Source organism: Ascidia mentula, chromosome 8 (genome assembly GCF_947561715.1).
Source record: "Ascidia mentula chromosome 8, kaAscMent1.1, whole genome shotgun sequence".
NCBI lineage: Eukaryota > Metazoa > Chordata > Ascidiacea > Phlebobranchia > Ascidiidae > Ascidia > Ascidia mentula.
In genome coordinates, this window is record NC_138573.1 from 3,868,437 (window position 1) to 3,888,414 (window position 19,978).

Sequence of the window (19,978 nt, forward strand, 5' to 3'; positions counted from 1 at the left end):
GGAAAAATTGGCTGATCCAGCTAGGCTGTAACGCCTGGGCTGAAGAGTCAGTACATCTAATGATCTCGAATAAAGCCGACAATATGTTACAGTACCTCTATTTGGAAGTTGTCTGTAGTGTCGGGAAGATCACAGAGACGAACTTCGCCGCAGATTTGAGATGCAACAACGACGCTGTCCCCGTCCTCCAGTTTGTCTTCAAAGTCTTCGCTTTCGTACAGCTCAAGTTTGATTTCAAATTCTGCTTCAACCGGATCAGCAAAAACTCCGATTCTCCTGCGAAGGTTGTACAAATAATGTTTTTTGGTTGGTTGTTTTAAATTTTCTTTAGCTTTACTGTACATCAGAGGAACACTTACTGGATAAAGGGGTGAAGTTCTGTAGATGATAACAACTCGGTGGCGGCAAACTCACAAGTGTAGTTGATGCTGAAAATCCTGTACCTTTGGACTGGGTTGGAAAGGTCAAGATACTTTGCATTCCATACAACGTAGGAAAGAAAGATCTTGTCGTCCCTATTCTGTTGCACCGCATTAAACAAGGTTATGCGTTTTGAAATAAATATCCTGTTCCAAACATTATATTTACTTGGTGGATAGGAAACAAAAATACAGTGATTTCAAACATCTCTGAGACAGGTTTAAACACACCTCTGCAATAGGAACGCACTGTGTGATATTGAAACTAAAGAAAGGATCGTCCACGTTTGTAACACAAGCCGGATCCACTTCATCAGGCTTGGTATCCCAGCTCGGCGCAATATACAGAGTGTCCCCAGCAGTAGCGTTTAATTGTTCGAGATCATCGCTGCCTAATCTGTTGCAAAAATATATGAGCAGTCGTTATACAATTAAACGACATGATACTCGTTGCGCTGCAACAGAATAAACAAAAGTTCTCATGTATTGTTTTATTGTTCTTGGTGGATTATCTCCAAAACATGACAATAAACTTTGGGAGTGTGTGAGTTAACAATAAGGAACGATTTAACTTAAGAGGTCTGCAATGTTACGAAACCTAGCTAAACTTACATTATTAACGGGTGCTCACTGCACTGGATTCCAGGGACCAGGGTGGGACAATCTGAAATGTTGAGTATTTTCAGCCATGTCGTGGAATGAAGTTAATGTTAATGAAAACATCTTACCAGCACTAACTTCCATTTGAAATCCTTCATCTCCACCTGCGCTTCCGTCGCTGACAAACATTACTCTCACCTGGTTGCCGACCAAACTATACTGCGGATCAGCGGAATAAACGGCAGCTGTGTGATCGCCTATTCTTGCAGCATCTCCTTCGGCTTCAGTTTCGTCTTCGCCCCTGTTAAACTTGATCAAGAAAAATATTAAACTGAATCGACGCCAACATGAGCTTCAACACAAACGCATTTATATGTCATGTTTGTCGGTATAGTAACAAACACCGCAGAACTTGAAATTTACATAAATTTATAACATAAGCCACTCACGAAAAGGAAATCATTGCGGTTAAATTCGATTCTTCCGACGTTAAATGTGTAGTTGCATGCTTCCCCGAACGATCGAAACTCCCAAACGCACATTGCGCAGTGTGGATAATAACCTCTTCTTATGGGATCATTCGGTGATGCCACATCTCTCGGTAATGTTAAAACGGAAACAGATTCTCCGCAATCATCGAACAAAACTGTAACAGGCGTCGGATAATAACGACATTTTTTTAACAATATTATGGAATAAAATCTTAGGCATTTTACTCCAAATACGACATCTGCGAAGTTGTAAGATTCAGTGTGCGCAGAGAATAAACATAAACAGTGTGTGACCAACTCACCCAACTGATAGGAAAATACTAGGTCCGTGTGTGCCAAGATAAAATTGCAAACCACTCCAATTTGATTCGTGCTTGTACGCACAGCTCCGAGTTCGTTTCCGTTGCCGGTAAAAGTACCAAGCACACTTTCATAAGCACCTTCTTCCATTTCCCACACCTGATACGAATGTTTCATATTTAGTTAAATCGCAAGTTCGATCACATTTTGCGAGTCGACGTTTACTTACAGTGCAACCGTCACCAGGGCCGATCACCCCAGAGGACATGTACACAAAAAGTGGATTGCTCGCATTTATGATCGCTGATATCGCCGAGCATGTTTCGTTCACTACAATTTGGCCCGAGTTTTGACTAAGTTCCAAGAATCCGCATTCGCTTTTAACTGTGAAGAGAATATTTAATCGCAATAAAGACGTTTTTCAGTCGTGTAGTTTCTCTGCCAACTTACCTCGCTGAATGAAGACACCCAACAACAAAAAACACAACACTTTCCAAACCGATCTCAACATTTTACCAGCAAATATGGGCCTATGTGCTCCAGTTCCACTTATTATTATTGTAAGTATACTTACCGTGAAAAGGAAGTCCTACATATTTAGGATAATTGTTTGACAAAAACATATTTTTAATTTAAATACCATCAAACTTTCAGTGGTCGTAAGGTTAGTGCGATGGTACTGCTTGCTTCGGACTAAACAAAGCCAATATGCATCGAACACAGAGGTACCTGGAGCCTTTTTCCGTCTGGATAAAATGAACAATGCTTGTTCGCCTTAGTCCGTTGTGCTGTGTCTTAGTCGTCGCGTGCCTTCGGAGTTGGAACAAGCCTCAGTTACCTTACAGCACCGATGATAAACGCAAGAGTGTTCGAAACGTTTTCTCTACCATAATTATTGCATAACCTTTGGCTTGTCATTTTTTGTGTGTGTTAATTTCTCCATTTTGACATCCCCAAGCATGAACATTCGGCGGCATCCACCTCGGCATTTGCTATCGTGTTCATTTATTCGCCGCAATCTCGTCGTGTTCAGTATATAGGAGGGCATTGTTTTGAAACATGCCATGGCGGCCGATATGCTATAAGCACAAAATGGGTCGCCCACTGTAGCACATAAATGAGATTTCCAAAAAAAAAATTGTGTGACAATCAGATTAAATCAGACTAACAAACAAAGTAGTGATTCTTTAGTTCAACGCCAGATTTGGTGGGAGTTCATTTGGTATTTTAGACAGAACTGAAGTTGGATGAAATCATTCAACTGGAACGTTAGGTAAATGTGCATTGATATATTTTCACAAAATATTTCCCCCTGGCAAAAATAAAACAAACAACATTATTTGAAACTTGAAGCGACATCGTTTGGGATTCGCGAAGTTTAAAGGGATCGTGTTCTCCGACACAGTATACACACGTTACAATTAGTTGTCACGCTAGCATACTGTTTTTGTATTTTCGACAAACCAATACAGGCATCCCTGAAACGGAACATGTTAGTCATTGAATAGTTTCCTCCGTTACCTGATTGAACACGTTCCTATTCATTTACGGGTATTGGCAAACCTATAGTTAAATTTATTTTCGCCGAACCAATACATGCACCCCTGAACAAAACATATTAGTCATTGAACAGTTTCCTCTGTTTCTAGATCTGTGTTTATTGTAAAGCGAGGTGGCACAAACTGATCAAACACGTGATCAGAGCAACACTGAAATGAATTATCCTCTAAACTTTATAATCTAAACGTTTGAAATTCACGTAATGCTTAAAACCGAAAACAGGTGTTAACCACCGGGCAACATGATTAATTACTGAACCGTTTGTTCTTCCAAAAATACACAGCATTCACTTCCATGCCATATGCATAAGGAGATTCTGAGCGGATATCAAGAATACCTACTTATCGCCAATGGAGTAAAAGTTGCCATGAAACCGTCGTGTATCCTACCTAAGAAATATTTACTACCCAAACAGAAAAACCGTAATTCCATGCTTCAAATGCCCCGTGCAGTTTTGTCCAGCCAAACTATTGCGCCCTTTTGTACTTTTCGTCGTGTTATTTCGTAGCCTTTGGTTTCTCTACTGTGTTTGTTTCATTGTTTAAAGAAGCCTCCTTATCAAAATTTTAGGTATTAATATATGGTCAAGGTGCCCGATAAAAACTGCACAGAGATTGTACTTCCAGATATGGTGATCCTATAGTGTGTACACCATATACCAACAGACCTGCATGAACGCTCCGACATTTTCATGACATCCCTTTGTTATATATCAGCCAAATCAGTTTGTGCACGCTTCTTCAAAACAGAACATATTAGTCAATGAACCGTTTCCTCTCTTTCACGATTCTGTGTTTGTTTGCTGCCTAACGAGCTCTTTGATTTGGCCACCAAAACACAATCAGGTATTGCAGCGGACGCCGATAGAATTGCTTCCAAACGTCTTTGCACAATCTTTATACCAGCCAGCCCGTAAGGTATACTGAATACATCCAACAACGTTTATATCAATAGTATTTATACCTCCTTCCAAGGCGACACTATCTTTCCTCGCTGTCTTTGGAAAGGAAACATACGCGGTATTGAAGGCCTGCGCCAATTCAATGTACAATTTATTTTCAGGCGTTTAATATAATCTTAAAAAGGAGAAACAAATACGAAAAATGTTTTATAAAGATAAAGAGCTCGTCCAAGCGCCCGGCGACTTGCGTATGGTCAACGGCTGTTTGCACGATTTTTTCCCGGCGCATCCTTCGGCTATCGGAGACGAAGATCACAAAATGGAGCCATTGGGAAGAAATGGGGATGCGGAGAGAGAATATGGCCTTTGACACTGCATGGAAAAAGCACGCTCCAAACTCCCGTCACGCTGTGGTAATTAAAAACCGTAGTTGGGCAGTGAATGAGGGACAGCTTTGTGGCGACAGTTCAGGAACATGAGGGCGCCGTGTTGTAAGCAAGAAGGCCAGTTTTTATATGGAAACGGATATAAACAGTTTTAATGATGCACAGTAACTTGACCGCGAACGGTGAAACGACCGGTTGTTGGCGTGCAACTGTCTGTACAAAAATAAATACGGGCGACGCCTTTGGGACGTGGGAAAGTTGCTTTTGTCAACGCCGAGCGTGAAATAAACGCGATTTTTCAATGCCGGGACCCACCCCTGCATTGACGACGAAGGGGCAGCGTAGCGGAAATAGTAGCAAATGCATAAAAAATAAAACTTATTCCAGACGCTGTAGAGAAAACGTAAAGTGGTGGCCGAGCACACTCCTGTCAATACAAAACAATAGCCAGGCACGGAAAACTGCCGTCTCTCCGCCGCCCTTTCCAAAGCGCAAAAATGTGACGAGCGAATCGGCGAGCGGCTGCATAAATTAAAGAGAAAATCAACGACTCATAAGGGAAAAAGCGTGTAGCAAAAACCGAACGGGATCACAATAGCAATACCAACAGCATTTATTTCTCCTTCGTTTAAACACGTACAAAACGTTCGCGTCACGCGTGACGTCATTCGTCGTTGGTGACGAATTTGTCGAGACTGTCGTTGACCCCCATCATGCCTTGGGTGCCGGGCATCTGGTTTGGCGCGCCGCCAACAAATCCCATTTGGTTGTTTGTTCTTGTTTGGAAGTTACCACCCATCATATTGCCTTGCGTCGGGTTAAAGTGGTCCATCGCGCCAGTGGCCATCATCCCACTGTTCATTGCACCCGGGTTACCCATCGTAGTCGTCCGCACGTTAAAGGTGGAAACTCCCACCGTTGAGTGTGGAGACATCTGCATGCCCCGCGTCTGCGTCAAGCTGTTCGAAGGTGGACGGGAAGGGACGTTTTGAATTCCCTGCATTCCGCCAGGGTTCATGCCTTGGGCCATCATGCCTTGTTGATGGCCGCCGACCGCCATTCCTCCTTGTTGGACCATCATAGGGGACTGGCCCATTGGGATTTGCATGCCCTGGCCCATCTGTCCTGGAGCCATTTGGCCTCCCATATTGGGGTTAGTCATATGTTGGTTCATCTACAAAACGCAGGTGTTATCTGGCATGATAGTTTTTATGGATTTAATGAAGTCAATGTCTTACGTTCTGGGCACGGATCTGCAATCGTTGTTGCTGCTGTTGCTGCTGAAGCTGTTGTTGTTGCTGTAGTCTCAACATTGTGGCTTGGTTGTTCACTGGTGCCATGATACGTTGTTGGCTGGCCATCGCCTTGTACAAACGGTAAGCTTTACGCCTTGCCTTAGCTACAAACACTCTTTTTCCCAAACAAAAGCACTTCCGAAGCAAAACTCTTCTTTGTATACCATAAGTAATAAAAGACTGAATACCTGGTTATAGGAGGGTGCAGGTTGTTGAAAGGTTTGTTGTGTGGGCTGGTTTTGTTGTGGCATCTGTTGCTGCTGTTGTTGTTGTTGTTGTTGTTGCTGCTGCATGCGCCGCTGCTGTTGTTGCTGCCACTGTAGGCTTTGATTCTGCAATTGAAATATCATGAAGGTAGTAAATCTTGACCGTAAAATGTCAGAAAGGAATATTTATTGGGTCTTTTAAAATAAATACCTATTTTTAATTCAAGGTGAACAGAGGTTTCCAAGTTGGACATAGAGAGTTTTATTTTATTATAAAGGGACATACTCGCGTGTCAAAAGTTATACTTTGGTAACTGTCATGAAAAGACCACTGAAATGTTCTAATCACTAGTAGCAAGTTTCCTACCTGGTTTATCATGTTTCCTTGCTGACCGATTGGCATCATACCAATATTTTGGTTTACACCCTGGTTAGGCTGCACAGGGCGGGTTTGACGGATGGCAGGTTGAACCATGTTTTGACTCATCTGAACATACATTTATTTCCTTAAAGTTGCCTTTATTTTTTTTCACACTTTTAGCAACTGTGTTTTTATTATACTTACAATGTTGTGCTGCTGTCTTTGGCGATTCTGCTTAATCACGTGTGCTGTGAGGTGTGGATTTCGTGCAATCAGCTTCTTCAGTGTTTCGCTTTCCTGCGTTGTATTGACGTTAGGATTGCCCATGGCGCCGATGTTCTGTGCCCCCATTGTCACTTGGTTGCCAATCGGGTTTTGCCGCGGGGTAAAATCGTTGGGAGTCCTCGTTTGGTTGTTCCACTGGCCCTGGATCGTTTGTGGTGCCATTGGTCGTTGTGCCATAGCGGGATTATTATTCCGCCATGTTGGACTTGGACGGGGAACATTAGTGGCTTGCGCTCTGGCTACGTACTCAGCCTGGCGCGCGGCCAATACGGCGCCATTCGGAGGTTGCTGGTAGTTAATGGGTTGTCTACTGTTCGGGAATGTGCTGGGAACATTCGGCTGCGGACTGAGCATACCCATCTGCTGGCCAACGTAATTTTGTTGCGCTTGCTGTTGCTGCTGTTGTTGTTGCTGAGCCTGCTGCTGCATCTGAATTTGTGGGGATTGTGGCATTCCCATTGCACCAGGATTTATTGGTGTACCCACAACCGGTCCGTTCTGTCGGCCCATGACCGGAGGGGCTCCTTTACCCCCATGTGGGGACATCATTGATGACGCCATAGGTTTGTTGGGACCCAATTGGCCTGTGTTTGGTGTTCCAGGACCCCCATGCATGGAACCAGGTGTTGCAGGTTGTTTTGGGGTAAGTGGTGCACTACCATGATCGGCTGCAGCCGGAGTATGGGGTCCGCTTTGGCCGGGGTTTATTGACGCAGACATGGTGGCCATACGACGCTTCATAAGCAGTGACTCCTGGCGACGATGTTGTTTTTCCTGTTGCTTGAGTTTGGTCTTGAGGTTTAGGCAAAACGGCACAACGCATTTGGCCTCCTGTGAGAATTTTTTTTTTTGTTATTGGTGCTTTAGCATGACAAGCAAAAACCCTTCTCCCTTCAGGCATTTATAAGGTGTAATAAACCAAGTTTAAAATATACTATGTCCTTTTGTAATCATATCTGGGCAAGTTCATCTTGCTAAACGCCTAATAACGATTTTGTTTACTTCATATGTCCAAAATTTTGCCACCCACCTGACAGTACTTGGCATGATAAAGACATAGTGTAATGAACTGTTTACAAATCGGACAGACCACCTTGGATTTTCGCTTACACGATTTAGTGTGAGAGACCACCTGTAAAAAATAACCACTTGAATGAATACAAAGGCAACACAACGAAGCAGACGCTCAAACAAAATCGAACCTTTTTCATGCTAATGCACGACGGAAGAGCGCAGTTAGCGTTGCGGCACTGGCATGCGTGAACCAAAGATCCGATGCATTGTTGTACGGAAACACGCCTGTCGTTTGATGCACTGCGAGCACCGGGCGAGCCGATGTCGAGACCGAAACCCATTTGCTCCATCTTGTGTTCGTGCCCGACTTGCTGGTAGCAGCGGTTGCACAAGTCGAAGTCCTGCGAATCGAGTGTTTTAATAAAAATAAGTTTCAAGGGCATCTGTCGGGAGTACCGTGTTTGGAACACTGCCTATTTACATCGACTGTCTCGTTTTATATTTTACGTCAGAATAAAGCCAAGTTAACAAAATGGGACAGAGTTTTCCAAAGGAATAGAGAGTATTACTCACTTCGCACACAGTGCAATGGTAGCGAGTCTCGACACTATTCCGACAGTTGTTGCAGGTGTACACGAACTTGTCCTGGCCTTGCATGTGAAGCTCAACAAGCATGGCCATTGTGGACCACTGCGGAATTTGAAAAGAAACAGGTATGAATTACGCACCACGTGATAATGCCTTTAAATACATCCTCGAATCACAAACGAATAAATACTTTTAAGGTGATTAAGGCTCAGTATTGCAGTTGCAAGTACCTTAGTACGTCTTAACGATGAAAACTCGTAGTGTTTTTCTCGCGCCAGAGTGAGGAAGGAATCCCTGCCGTCCATCAACTCGCATTGCATCGGCGGGTCAGGATCGAGGACGGGGCCCATTTTCGAGATGGTTTCTGCCGGTTGGAGTCGGATGACGAAAAACACCTGATACAGGCAAAATTTGATTGGGACTCTTTCAGAAGTTTGCTTTTAATAAAGTTATATAAATATATACGCGGCGAAGATTTTACCATCAGACTCTCTTTGTCATTCGTCACTAAAATATGAAACGCATTCGAAAAGGATTATCAATTTTGCAAGTTCACCACGACGGACGAGCAACCCCTACCTCTTTGTGCTTCTCCATGATTTGATAGAGCTTATCAGAGAGGTCGTTAGCGACCTGCGGTATCTTCTTTTTCGTTGCGCGCTGCGACGCTTTTTTGTTGGTTCCCTTTTTCGACTTTTGCTTCTTCGCGTTCTTCGCGTTCGACGGGCCCTGTTCGAATTCAGATTGTAGCGGAGTGAACTTGTGTAACCGCGCCTGCCGCGCCGCCTGTGTGGGAAAACAGGCACGGGGTAGGCGGAGTGCGGCACAGGAAGGTATATTTCTACTCTATATTTTACCACGCTCTGTCCCGAGAAAAAAGTGAAATATTTTATTTAATCGGAAAATACCAATAACTATTTAAGCACTGTGCATACAATGTTGGAACAAGGTTCAAGGCACGTAGTACACTTGTTTTACGTCAGTGGCAAGGTTTTCAAAAGGAAATACGTATTCACCTCCTCGGCTGCCGCTTGTTCATTAGCTTCGGCTTGCCTTCTATCTTGCTCCTCCTGTTCCAACTCCTTGATACTCTCTTCCAACACGTTCGGCCAAAAGTCACCTTCAAAGTATGGAAGCTCGCGGGCTGACTGTAGGCGATCGTCTTTCGCTTGTTTGAATATGTCATTGAACTCGAGCACAATCAAATCCGTCTTAAAACAAAATACAGGAGACTTCAAAACAAAATCAGGTAAAAAAAACGGAAAGTGTTTCCTTTTCAAATTTTTAACATTATTCCTTCTGCAAACAAGTATTGCGTCTCAGCTTTGCTATACTTACGAAGGCCTTGTCGAGCATCTTGCGATACCAGTCCTGCAGTCGTTTCGGCTTGGGAATCTTCTGCTCGACTGGATGACAGTGAAAGATGTAGTCGTCCCCTTCGCTAGGCGGACAGGCCCAGATGTGCGCGTACTCATAGCCGAGGTTCTTACAGTACTCGAAGTAGCCAATGAGTATTTCGTGGTAGACGGCCGTACGAAGGTGCCGGGGACGAAAGAAATGAACGGAATCAAGATAGGATAAATACACACGTCTCGTGTTTGGCTGCGGGGCATCTGAACCGTATTCCTGAACAAAAGAGGTTGGTTAGGAGCCTGAGAAGCGGTTAGACGTTTGAAAGGTGGTTTTAACAAGAGCGGGGCCAGGACACTCAACTCACTGGAAGGTTTGAGCTAGGTTTATTATACATCGGAAAAGCATGCTTGCAGAGAATCCTAACGGAAACGTACGCTGACGTTTTACAAATGCAAAATATGTTTACAACTTAGTTCTTATAATAAGGATTTTAAATGGCTTCCAATTCCTTAGAAATGTCTCAACTCAAGGAGGGTTTGTTACCTGCACGTGCACACCAAAGAAACAAATGTCAACGCCGTCGAGTTCCTCGAATGCAAAGAAGGCCTTTGCTTTGTACGGAAATCCTTCGGGCATCTCTTTGTTGTCCACGAACCTGTGACGTACATCAACGAATTTTAAACTCCACAAGAAATCTGCTTTGTTAGGTTGAGTCACACATTGTTATATCTCGGAAGTCGAAACAAGTGTGGGTCACAACTTACTTGGATTTCATGCCGGACCGAACTTCTACCGTCTTATCGCCACTGTAGACAGTCCGAATGTGGACGTATCCCGCCTCTCCTTTAGTGTCGTGTCTCTTCAGGTAACCATTCACCCGGCTTTCGATGTGCTCGCTCAGTTTGTTCTGTGGTAACTTCTTTGCCATGAAGCGGTTCAGTTTACGTTGGGTACCTCTCGATCGGTGACAGTTGTTACAAACAAACCTTTAAAAATTTTGGAATGTGATTACTTTAAACAATAACGATAGCTATGATCAGGAAGATCTATTCGCACTGCGGGTAGTATATACCACTATAGCCAAGCCCTAATTCCAATCTTAACGTTAAAAGGAATCTTCCATCACAGGAAAAAGATGCCAGTGCAAAATTTACAATAATTTTCTGCAATTTTTTCTGATTCAATTTCAGTAAGTTGAGAATGATAGAAATCTTACCCTTCTGGCCAAATTTGAGGATTGTAAAGGACGCAGATTGTGTGAAGTTTCCGTCCACACTCCGTACATTTGGTAAACGGTTCCGGATCCAATACATCATTCTTCTTCTTTTCAAACTGGCTCTTTGGTATAGTGCTACAAAAAATCATCATATTTAACCTTCAATCACACAAGATATGCACTCAAAATTCAACTAACACTTACTTGGAACCTTGGCCGGGCTCGTCACTTAACGGCACCATGTCACCCTGGATCTCGTTGAAACACTTTTCGCAGAAGTCATATCTGTCCGACAAAAGTCCGAATTTTGGTGAACTGTGAAGTCCCAGCAAGGCAACAGTCCAAAAGGCCGTGCAGACAATTGTTTTTGGTGGTATGCAAAGCGATTGGTGAGAAGGGTTGATGATTTGTGGTGAGGGCAATTTCGCAGGTGCAGGGAGGGGGGGTGAATTAAAAGGAAGCAAGCAAGAAAAAAAAAGAAAACATCGCTGTTAAATCAGTGACCGCGAATTAGACTGGAAATATTAGAACACAGAATTGAGTCGCTGTAAGGTCATGCTACAACAGGTTTTGGTTACTACAGTTTTAAGGTTTAGATTGCAGAAGGTTTGCAGAAGTAGTTACCAGTATGTACGAACTATCAATATAAAAAAAAGACTAAAAAACTCCCTCGCATACACTTTAACCTTACATTTTCAGTAACTTGCTTGCGTGTACGAAGTACAAAAAACTAGACATTGGTTTGTTATAGTCATTTCAATGTGCCTACCTGTTTTGATATTCATAGTACACAGCACCGGTGGAAATGGTGCACAAAGCTTTGCCATAGCAGCACAAAGTCATAGGCATAAATTCCAACTGCGAACAAAAAGATATTTAGTCTGTTGATATTTTATATTGACAGAAAAAGAAACAGGTAAAAATCTGTAGAGCCAAAAGATTGGCCCAATCACAAACTTTCATAAAATATTACCTAACCAAACTCCACATTACAAGTTGCATTGTTTTAGTACCTTTCTTCCACAGCAGTACCCAAGCTCTTGCATAACTGGGTCAATGTCTTGCTCAAAAACTTCTTTTAACCTATTGCAGTACTTGTAGACCCGCGATGTTTTCCTGTTATAGAGCCAGGCATTGTGAAACATCAGCCACACATTGTCGACGAACTCCCAGGGCTCTTTGTACTGTCCAGTCTCCAGCTTCTTGCGGATCGTGGAAAGATCAATAGGATTCTTGACGATGTCATGGTAATCCTGCAAAAACACAACATTGTGGTCTTTACTTTTCTATTGTTGGGACCTTTTTTCTAAACACTGTCCATGCAACAGGAAAAACACAAATAGTCATCCATATTGTTTTCAATGTGCAATAGTTGTCCAATAATAAGGAGTTGCTACAAGAAGCAAAATAGCGAAATTACTCACAGGGATGTTCAGGTATTCTGGGTCAACAGGATACCGAAATGGGCTTGCCTCAGGTTCAAGTTTAAACAACCTCTCCAAAACAGGAAGAAGGACATCTTGCAGATCTTGTGGAGAAAACTCTGAAAACAATATCACAATTTATAAACTACCACACAGAAGCATTAGAAAAAATGATGCTGGTAAAGTTGTAATTTCAGCATGTCATGGGTGATGTTTTTTACCCTTGGTGCGGACAGATTTTGACACAGTTCCAGCAGTTGAAACAGGTGGTTTTGCACTGGTTGGGAAAGGACCAGCCCCATGTTCAGCCTTTATCTTTGCTGTACTGGGAGACTGGGCAGGTTTGCCTGGTTCACTTTTCATCGGGGCATTAGAAACTGGTTCTGCCTGCAAAATACATTAGAACAGGTTTAAAAAAATTCCTGCTTAAAAATGTGTAAATTTGATAAAAAAGAATTACTTATAGGTAGAAAATTATCATGGTGTTTTCACTTACTTTGATGCTGTTAGGCATCGACATAGAGTTACGTTGTGATGGTGACCCAGGAAAAGATGATGTTGAATTGTCAACTGACTCTGTTTTCACCTAAAACAAAAAAAAAAAAAAACGTTAGGTCACATGTACTGTTTCACATTTTCCATTGGAATGAGATTGGAAATGGTTATCCTACCAGCATGTTGGAGTTGCTTTGATCCATTGACGGCTTTCTTGAGATAAAATTTTGGCTTGGGGATGACGAAGAAGACACTGACACGAATGGAGACTCTGTCGTTACTTTTGCTGCCATTGTGGTAAGCAGGGATGTGGTTGCCACTGACGATGCAGCAGTTGTGGTGATCGTGGAGTTGGAAATCATCCCAGTTGGCCCCACCATGTTTTTATTCATACTTTTTGATCCAGCTACCGAATTTATCTGATTGCTTTGCATTTGAGATGACACCATGGAGTTGGACATGAGGTTGTTAAAGAAGTTGTCCTTTTGGTCAGGTATTCCCCGTTGTGGCTGTTGTTGACCATGCAGTTCCTCTTTGATGATCATAGGCTTGGTGTCATTTTGCAGTTGCTGCTGGAGAAGGGATGTGGAACCAAGGAGCCCTTGATGCTGCATCTGATTGGGATGAATTTTTGTGTCCTGGTGGGTCATCATGGAATTGTTGTTATTGCCGGGAAAGGGCACATTGTTGTTTGGCACGATTGCCTGGTTTCCCACCATGTTGGACTGCTGATTTTGCATAACTGGAGCTTGGTAACTCGGCTGCTATAAAAGATAAAAACGAAACATATGTATTTTTATGTTATTAATTTAAAATCCAAGAACTTTGATAATCTATATTTAAAAGCACAACCTGTAAACTGTAACATTCACCAGTTGATTGTATAAAAAGAAACTTGTAATTAAAAATATGTTGTTGGTGACATAACTTACAGGTTGTGTCATTGGGCTGGTCATTTGGTTTGGCGACGAAAGTGTAGGATTTTGCTGGGGCTGATTTTGAATTTGTTGTTGTGCCATTGAAAACTGTACAAAAGTACAAAAAATTGTCATTGCAGCACATGATTTGAGCTGCATCATTTTGTTATCTTACTTTGTGCATTGTATTAGAAATCTCTTGTTTAATTATGCCATTTGTTTGCATCATGTTGTTCTGGTTGGGAAACTGGTTTGCCTCGTTGGGGTTCTGCATGAGTGGATCCATAGACATATTGGAATTCATTATCCGTTGATTGGGCATTGGTTGAACTTTGTTTGACATTCGAATTTGGTGGCCAGGCACATTCTGTCCTTGCGCTATGGTGGGTCCATTCACTGGTAAAAAATCGACAGAAAGAGAAGTTTTAGAAAAAATGGTTAAATTACCCAAATAAAAAACAGGAGAAACGTGCTGCCCTTCTACTAAAAACACATGCATTAGTTTGTATTTTTTATTTTAAAAAGCAATTTTGCTTGAGCACAAATCGTTATATTGAATACCAAACACCTACCCATGGGCACTGAGCTAGGCCCTGAAGCAACAGGTTTTTTGTGCCTTTTTTCCTCCAGCTCCTTCTGAATCTTGTAAATTTTCTCTGCAAGGAGGTGATAGTATTCCTCCTACAAAACAACGCTCATCAAATAAATCTCACAAACGCTCATGACAACAAACCAAGCAGGTTGATATTTAAACAAATGCCAGATAAAAACAATTCTGCAACTAACCCTTGAGCTTGCTTGTTCATACATGATGCCCTCCACTTTGCGTGCAAAGCCAAGAAGCTTCACCATCCGTTGATCACTCATCGGTATTGTGTCTGGGCTAGGAAAAATGTTCTGAACCCTGAAAAATTAAATAATGTCAGTTGGAGTAAGCTGTAATGATCTGTATGTTCAATTTATCCCCAACACAGTATGACTTATTTGTTCAGGTTTATTATAATACCACATACAATTTAGTACAGTTAAATCTTATTATTTGTTTTTTACACTTACAGTTTTTGTACGAGATAATTTCTTAACTCATCCTTCACTTGACTGTGCCATTCCAGGGTGACACCTGGCTGGTTCATTGGTACATCAGTTCCACTACAGAAACATAAAATTATAACTAATGCACAAGACAAGCGTTTGCAACCTAAAACACATTCATAAACCAACACACATACCCAGTAGCTGATACATTCATTGCATTTGTGTTTGGTATGGAATTGTCCATAGGCCCACCACCACCCATTGATCCTGGCCCAAGCAATATGTTGTTGTCTATGACAAAAAGTTGGCTATTTTTCTCTGAAAGTTCATAAAAATTACAGCTTATTTACCTGATTGAGCTGGCTTTGGTTTCCATGCACTGTTCAAACCCAACACCTCCTGAACCTGGTCCTTGTCCAATGACATAGAGGTCTTTGGCATTTGAGCAGTAGGTATTTCGCCTGCCCCTTCAGCCATGGTAATGTTCACCTTGCGGTTTTGGTTGACCATACTCATTTGGCTGTTTTGATCATTTGAATCTAAAGATGTAGTTACACTTTATTTGACATGTTGCTTGTTTTAACCAAAAACATTGCTTTTATGACCAGAAATACCATCAACCAAAATCAAAACAACAGAAAAGATTTCTTTTTCACCATGACTTCTAACGTTGAAAAAAAAATTGAACAAATAATTATGAAAATAGATGTACTGTTGGTTCAACAAAATTTCTTCAAAGACATAAAGAGCTGCAACCTACTTATAAACCTCTGTTGGTTTGTCATGGCAATTGAGGTGCTTGGCATAGAAGTGGAGGCAGCATTGAAAGCTGGTGGCTTTGGTCCCATGTTGTTAGTGGTAGTTACTTGACTGTTGGAGCTGGTGCTGTTTTGGTTCTGCTTGAGGGGCAAGCACACAGAACAGTCATCTCTCTTGCACTGCTTCCAGTGTGCAATGATTTGTCTCGATGAAGCACAGTGAGCAACTATGTAAAAATGGAATTTAGTTAAATATTGTGTTGGAAGGCACCTACCACTTTTGAAACATACAAGCTGCAGCCAATAAATTCTGTGAAAGCCAATGACTTTGAGATTTACCTTGACATTGCTTTCCTTCAGTACAACTATGCATATGGGTTAATACAGTCTTCATTGTGTTGCAATGGGGCACAGTACAAGATGAATGTTCACCACTATTTGACTGCAACAAAAAACAACGATAAGGATCAAGGTATGACAGGCATACCTAAATTACTGTAAACGAGCCAAAATGTTAAGAATTCAGCCTGATCAATGCACATCAATGTTTATGATGCTCATTCAAATCAATGACAAACAAAAACAAAAGCATTATTTCGAATGTTAACCAATTTTAAACTGTTTAAAAATGTAAATTTTGATGAAATCAAATAATATTACATCAGAAAACAAGGAACAAATTTTGGCTGGCAATAAAACCTCAGAAATTATGCTTCACTCTTTGACAATATTGAAAAATATTGATTTCCCACTTACCTCTTTTAAACACTTGTTGGCATGAAGCAGAAGAAAGAGCTGATGCTGAATCAGTTTTCGCTTTTCTGGATCAACCATACTAGATCCGGTGCTGTTGGGTATTCTGTTCACTTGTTGACCTACCTGCTGAACCCCTCCCGGTTGCTGTAATTTTATAAAGGGTTTAAATAAAACTGTTTTTGTTTTAAAAACCTGCAACACAATACACGCACAAAATAGAATGAACTGGGTGATTGCAACACTAACCTGCATCGGTGGAACTTGGGCAACTCTGTGCTGCTGCGTTTGTTGAGGTTGCTGCTGCTGCTGATGCATTAACATTTGGCTGTTGGGAGTTTGTTGAATCTGATTCATATTCACATTCACATTGCCCATGTTTGGCCCTTGCATCTGCTGGCAGAGCAAAGAAAACCAGTAAATAAAAACCAATTCCATCATTTAATTTCGAACTTACCATGTTCATCTGGGTTCCAGGCATGGTCTGCTGCATACCTGCCATGTTAAACTGTTGCATGCCAACTGGCTTGGGCTGCCCGTAAGCTATTTGTTGCTGTGGACGTTGCATAGTGTCAATCTGTGGATTGATAATCCCTCCCATATTGGACATATTGGGAGCAGCTTGTTGCATCATTCCCTGCATTCCTGTTGGTTGTTGCTGTTGGTTTACCATTCCCATGTTGTTTAAGTTGTTGTTGTTCATCATGTTGCTATTATTCATGGACATTTGCATGTGTTGCATGTTGCCTCTTGGGAAGCTGATATTTGTCTGTCAAGGAAAATAAATTTTGTTGGGGCATTCTGGAGCAAGTAGGATAAAGGCATCTTACAAACAACTCTTACCTTGATTCCCATTGTGCTAGCATTTGGGTTTCTTACAGTTGCAGCCATGTAGTTATTTTGTATTGGCATGTTGTTTTGAACCCCAGTGGGCATCGTAACTGACATTTGAGGGGTTGCAGTTCTGTTTAAAACATTCATACCCTGCATGGGAGTATGGCCAGGCATCTGGCCACGAATAGGGCCGTTCATCAAGACTTGTGAAGGTGTATTCATTGCCTGCCCCATGGTGTTCCCCTGATTTAGTTGGTTTAGTTGCTGTTGTGGCACAGTGTTCCTGTTAAATGTGCCCCCTGCTGTCATACCGGGTTGCATCATGGGGGAGTTAGTTGCAGGAGACATGGCTAATGGAGGCTGGACTCTGGGCGATGGAGTGGTACGAAGGTTTCCACCAGACCGAGGAAGAGCAGCATTCACTGGTGACTTGATGTTATTAATGTTAGTACCAGTTGTTGGACTCTGCATGGAACTTAACGAAATGGATGCAGGGCTCGGTTGTGGTTGAGATGCTTGTCGCGGGGGTCTGGGACTGTTGGTAACAACGGCATTGTTTGGAGATGGGGTCCCGGTACAACCAGGAGAATGTTTTTGCAGAAGCTGGGTTAGTTGTAGTTGCTTGTGTGATGCCTGTGTGGATGATGGAGCAGGCATCATAGTAGAGTCTGCAGCGCTAGTGGACATGGATGGTTGTGGCTGAGCCGGAGCCATTACATTTGTCACACTGGCCATAGACGTGTTGGAGGAGCTTTCCGGCACCGATGATGGAGCATCAAAGATAAGCTCCTCTGGAAGTTCATTTTCCAGATTAAAGGCATCCGAACCTACAAATAAACATTCGGTTTTAATGTACAAAAAAACTATTTATCATACATGATACCACATTGCCTGAAGCTGGGTTTTTTATTTCAATGAAACTTTTTTGACTTTTTGAATTTTTTCGGATGTTAACCCGGTATATACGTTTAACATTGAAAACAAGTAATGACTTGCAGTAATTAACAAGTGTATAACAGCATGACTTTAAAGTAGCGATGCGAGTGTTAAACAACAAAGCACATCCCATTGCATATCATCATCCGAAATGGCTTAAATTTTTACTAACATTTCTTAAAAAAATCGATCATTGACCAACAAATGACACACAAAAAAAACCCAGACCTGAAGTCTTCTGTCTCTTATTAGGAGGAGATCCATCTGCCATTATGGAGGGATCTGCACAAAGTTCTTGTTTAATGCCTTATAATCAGAAATGCGTTCGAAATAATGCACACATACCTGATACAGAGTTCAAGAAAGGGGACTTTGCAAAATAAACTCAGTGAAAATGCATTGCTTCAGCATTATACTGTCAACCATTCACCATAGGCATTTTATAAATGTACAGCATAAAACATAAATATACACACTGAAACAAAACATACCTAGTCATAATCCGGAGCATCAATACACAAGTTAATTAAAAATCAACACATGTGTATGGAAAACAATCTAACATTTCAAAGTAGGGAATTTCCCTCACCATACAAAGAAAAAACACCCTTTTTTAATTTTTTGTAATATTTTGGTCAGTTTAAACATATAGCAATGTGAAACATTAAATTGATCATAAACTTGGCTGGCCCCAGCATATTTTTGTGTTTACAATAACAGTTCGATCAAAAACAAGTTAAGTAACCCAGTGTTTTTTTTGTTCAGGTCAATAGTTTATCCACTGCTAACACAATTATACAGGGGTGAATGAAATATGTATTTCCTTTAACAGCACATTAACATTTTATCTAACCGACTTCGGTGGACATTGGGCTGGCTTCTATACATTCCCATTTTTACGATTTGTCCCTATTTCTGGATAGTGACTATTGGAAAAATACTACACGAAATTAAAATGTGGTAAACTTAAATAGGGATGAACATATGCATACACATAGGCGTATCCAGGATTTTATAAAGGGGGGGTGGAAATTTTTTTGGGAATTCCACGATTTTCAGATGTAAACTACGGTTGATTGTGGTCGAGCATTGCAAAACATGAATGCCAGTGTTGGCGCAAATTGTCACATTAAAGGTGACTTCTTGCACAATTGCTTAACGCTATGGAATACTCGATGAGAGTTTTTGCGGTAGTGCATGCGCTGTAGTTTTATTACTACTACTTCCAAAGAAAGGCTTGAATATATTTGTAACCAAAAGGGCTTACGTTATCGAGAAAACATACAAATAAAAACTATTTTCCATGCAGTAATCTTATATTCCTCTTTGCACATTTGCAAGCGCTAACAGTTTTTTTCAACATGTGTATTATTGGCAACGTGTTTAACAACTAAACAAATTGACTTTACACGCAAGAAAACCGCTTGCCATTACAACAATGTGACCACTACAAAATGACATTTCGTCCTTAGACTTACGAAAAATGACACTTATTTTGTAACAATGCAACATGTTTAGTAACAATGCTCCTTGTTTGGAAACAATGGCGAATGCAAGCACGATGCGGTTTTACGTCACCGTTAAAGAAAGTTCCTGGTTTCACAGAGATTTTGACAACAAATAAATACAGTGGAGTTTGTTTGGCTATCAAAACAGACCAAAATATTTCACAAAAGGAGGGGGTCCGGACCCCTCGGGCCCTATCCCCTGGATACGCACATGTGCATACATGCAATGGTTAAGAACCACTGTTCTCACAAACCATTTATCCTAAAATGTTCATCTTCCAACAAATAGTCACCAAAACAATGTTCTGCATACACACAACTCAGTGAATATGAATTACCAAAA

At 41.6% G+C, this 19,978-nt stretch overlaps 1 protein-coding gene across 5 annotated transcripts; it reads right to left on the minus strand.

Moving 5' to 3' along the window:
- Nucleotides 1–4,399: 4,399 nt before the first annotated feature.
- On the minus strand, nt 4,400–18,604 carry LOC145910401 (histone lysine acetyltransferase CREBBP-like). 5 transcript variants are annotated; one of them, XM_082997510.1, is made up of 37 exons: nt 18,473–18,604; nt 18,356–18,409; nt 17,201–18,018; nt 16,815–17,126; nt 16,607–16,753; nt 16,361–16,504; nt 15,944–16,046; nt 15,607–15,831; nt 15,197–15,385; nt 15,041–15,113; nt 14,868–14,960; nt 14,598–14,715; nt 14,384–14,492; nt 13,987–14,207; nt 13,827–13,919; nt 13,071–13,658; nt 12,896–12,985; nt 12,621–12,786; nt 12,400–12,518; nt 11,989–12,228; nt 11,745–11,833; nt 11,180–11,290; nt 10,976–11,110; nt 10,524–10,745; nt 10,303–10,414; nt 9,745–10,032; nt 9,423–9,617; nt 8,986–9,192; nt 8,637–8,801; nt 8,392–8,508; nt 8,007–8,219; nt 7,835–7,936; nt 6,724–7,635; nt 6,526–6,645; nt 6,141–6,284; nt 5,896–6,021; nt 4,400–5,831 (listed from the first exon to the last, which is right to left on the minus strand). In XM_082997510.1, exons 2-37 carry the CDS (start codon nt 18,396–18,398, stop codon nt 5,322–5,324), a joined length of 7,659 nt encoding a protein of 2,552 aa, XP_082853636.1. In that variant the 5' UTR covers nt 18,399–18,409; nt 18,473–18,604; the 3' UTR covers nt 4,400–5,321. The 5 variants fall into 5 exon arrangements, with proteins under 5 accessions (XP_082853636.1, XP_082853640.1, XP_082853637.1 ...); XM_082997514.1 differs by having other exon boundaries at nt 8,986–9,135; nt 11,180–11,260; nt 15,041–15,137; XM_082997511.1 differs by having other exon boundaries at nt 11,180–11,260; nt 15,041–15,137.
- Nucleotides 18,605–19,978: the final 1,374 nt, after the last annotated feature.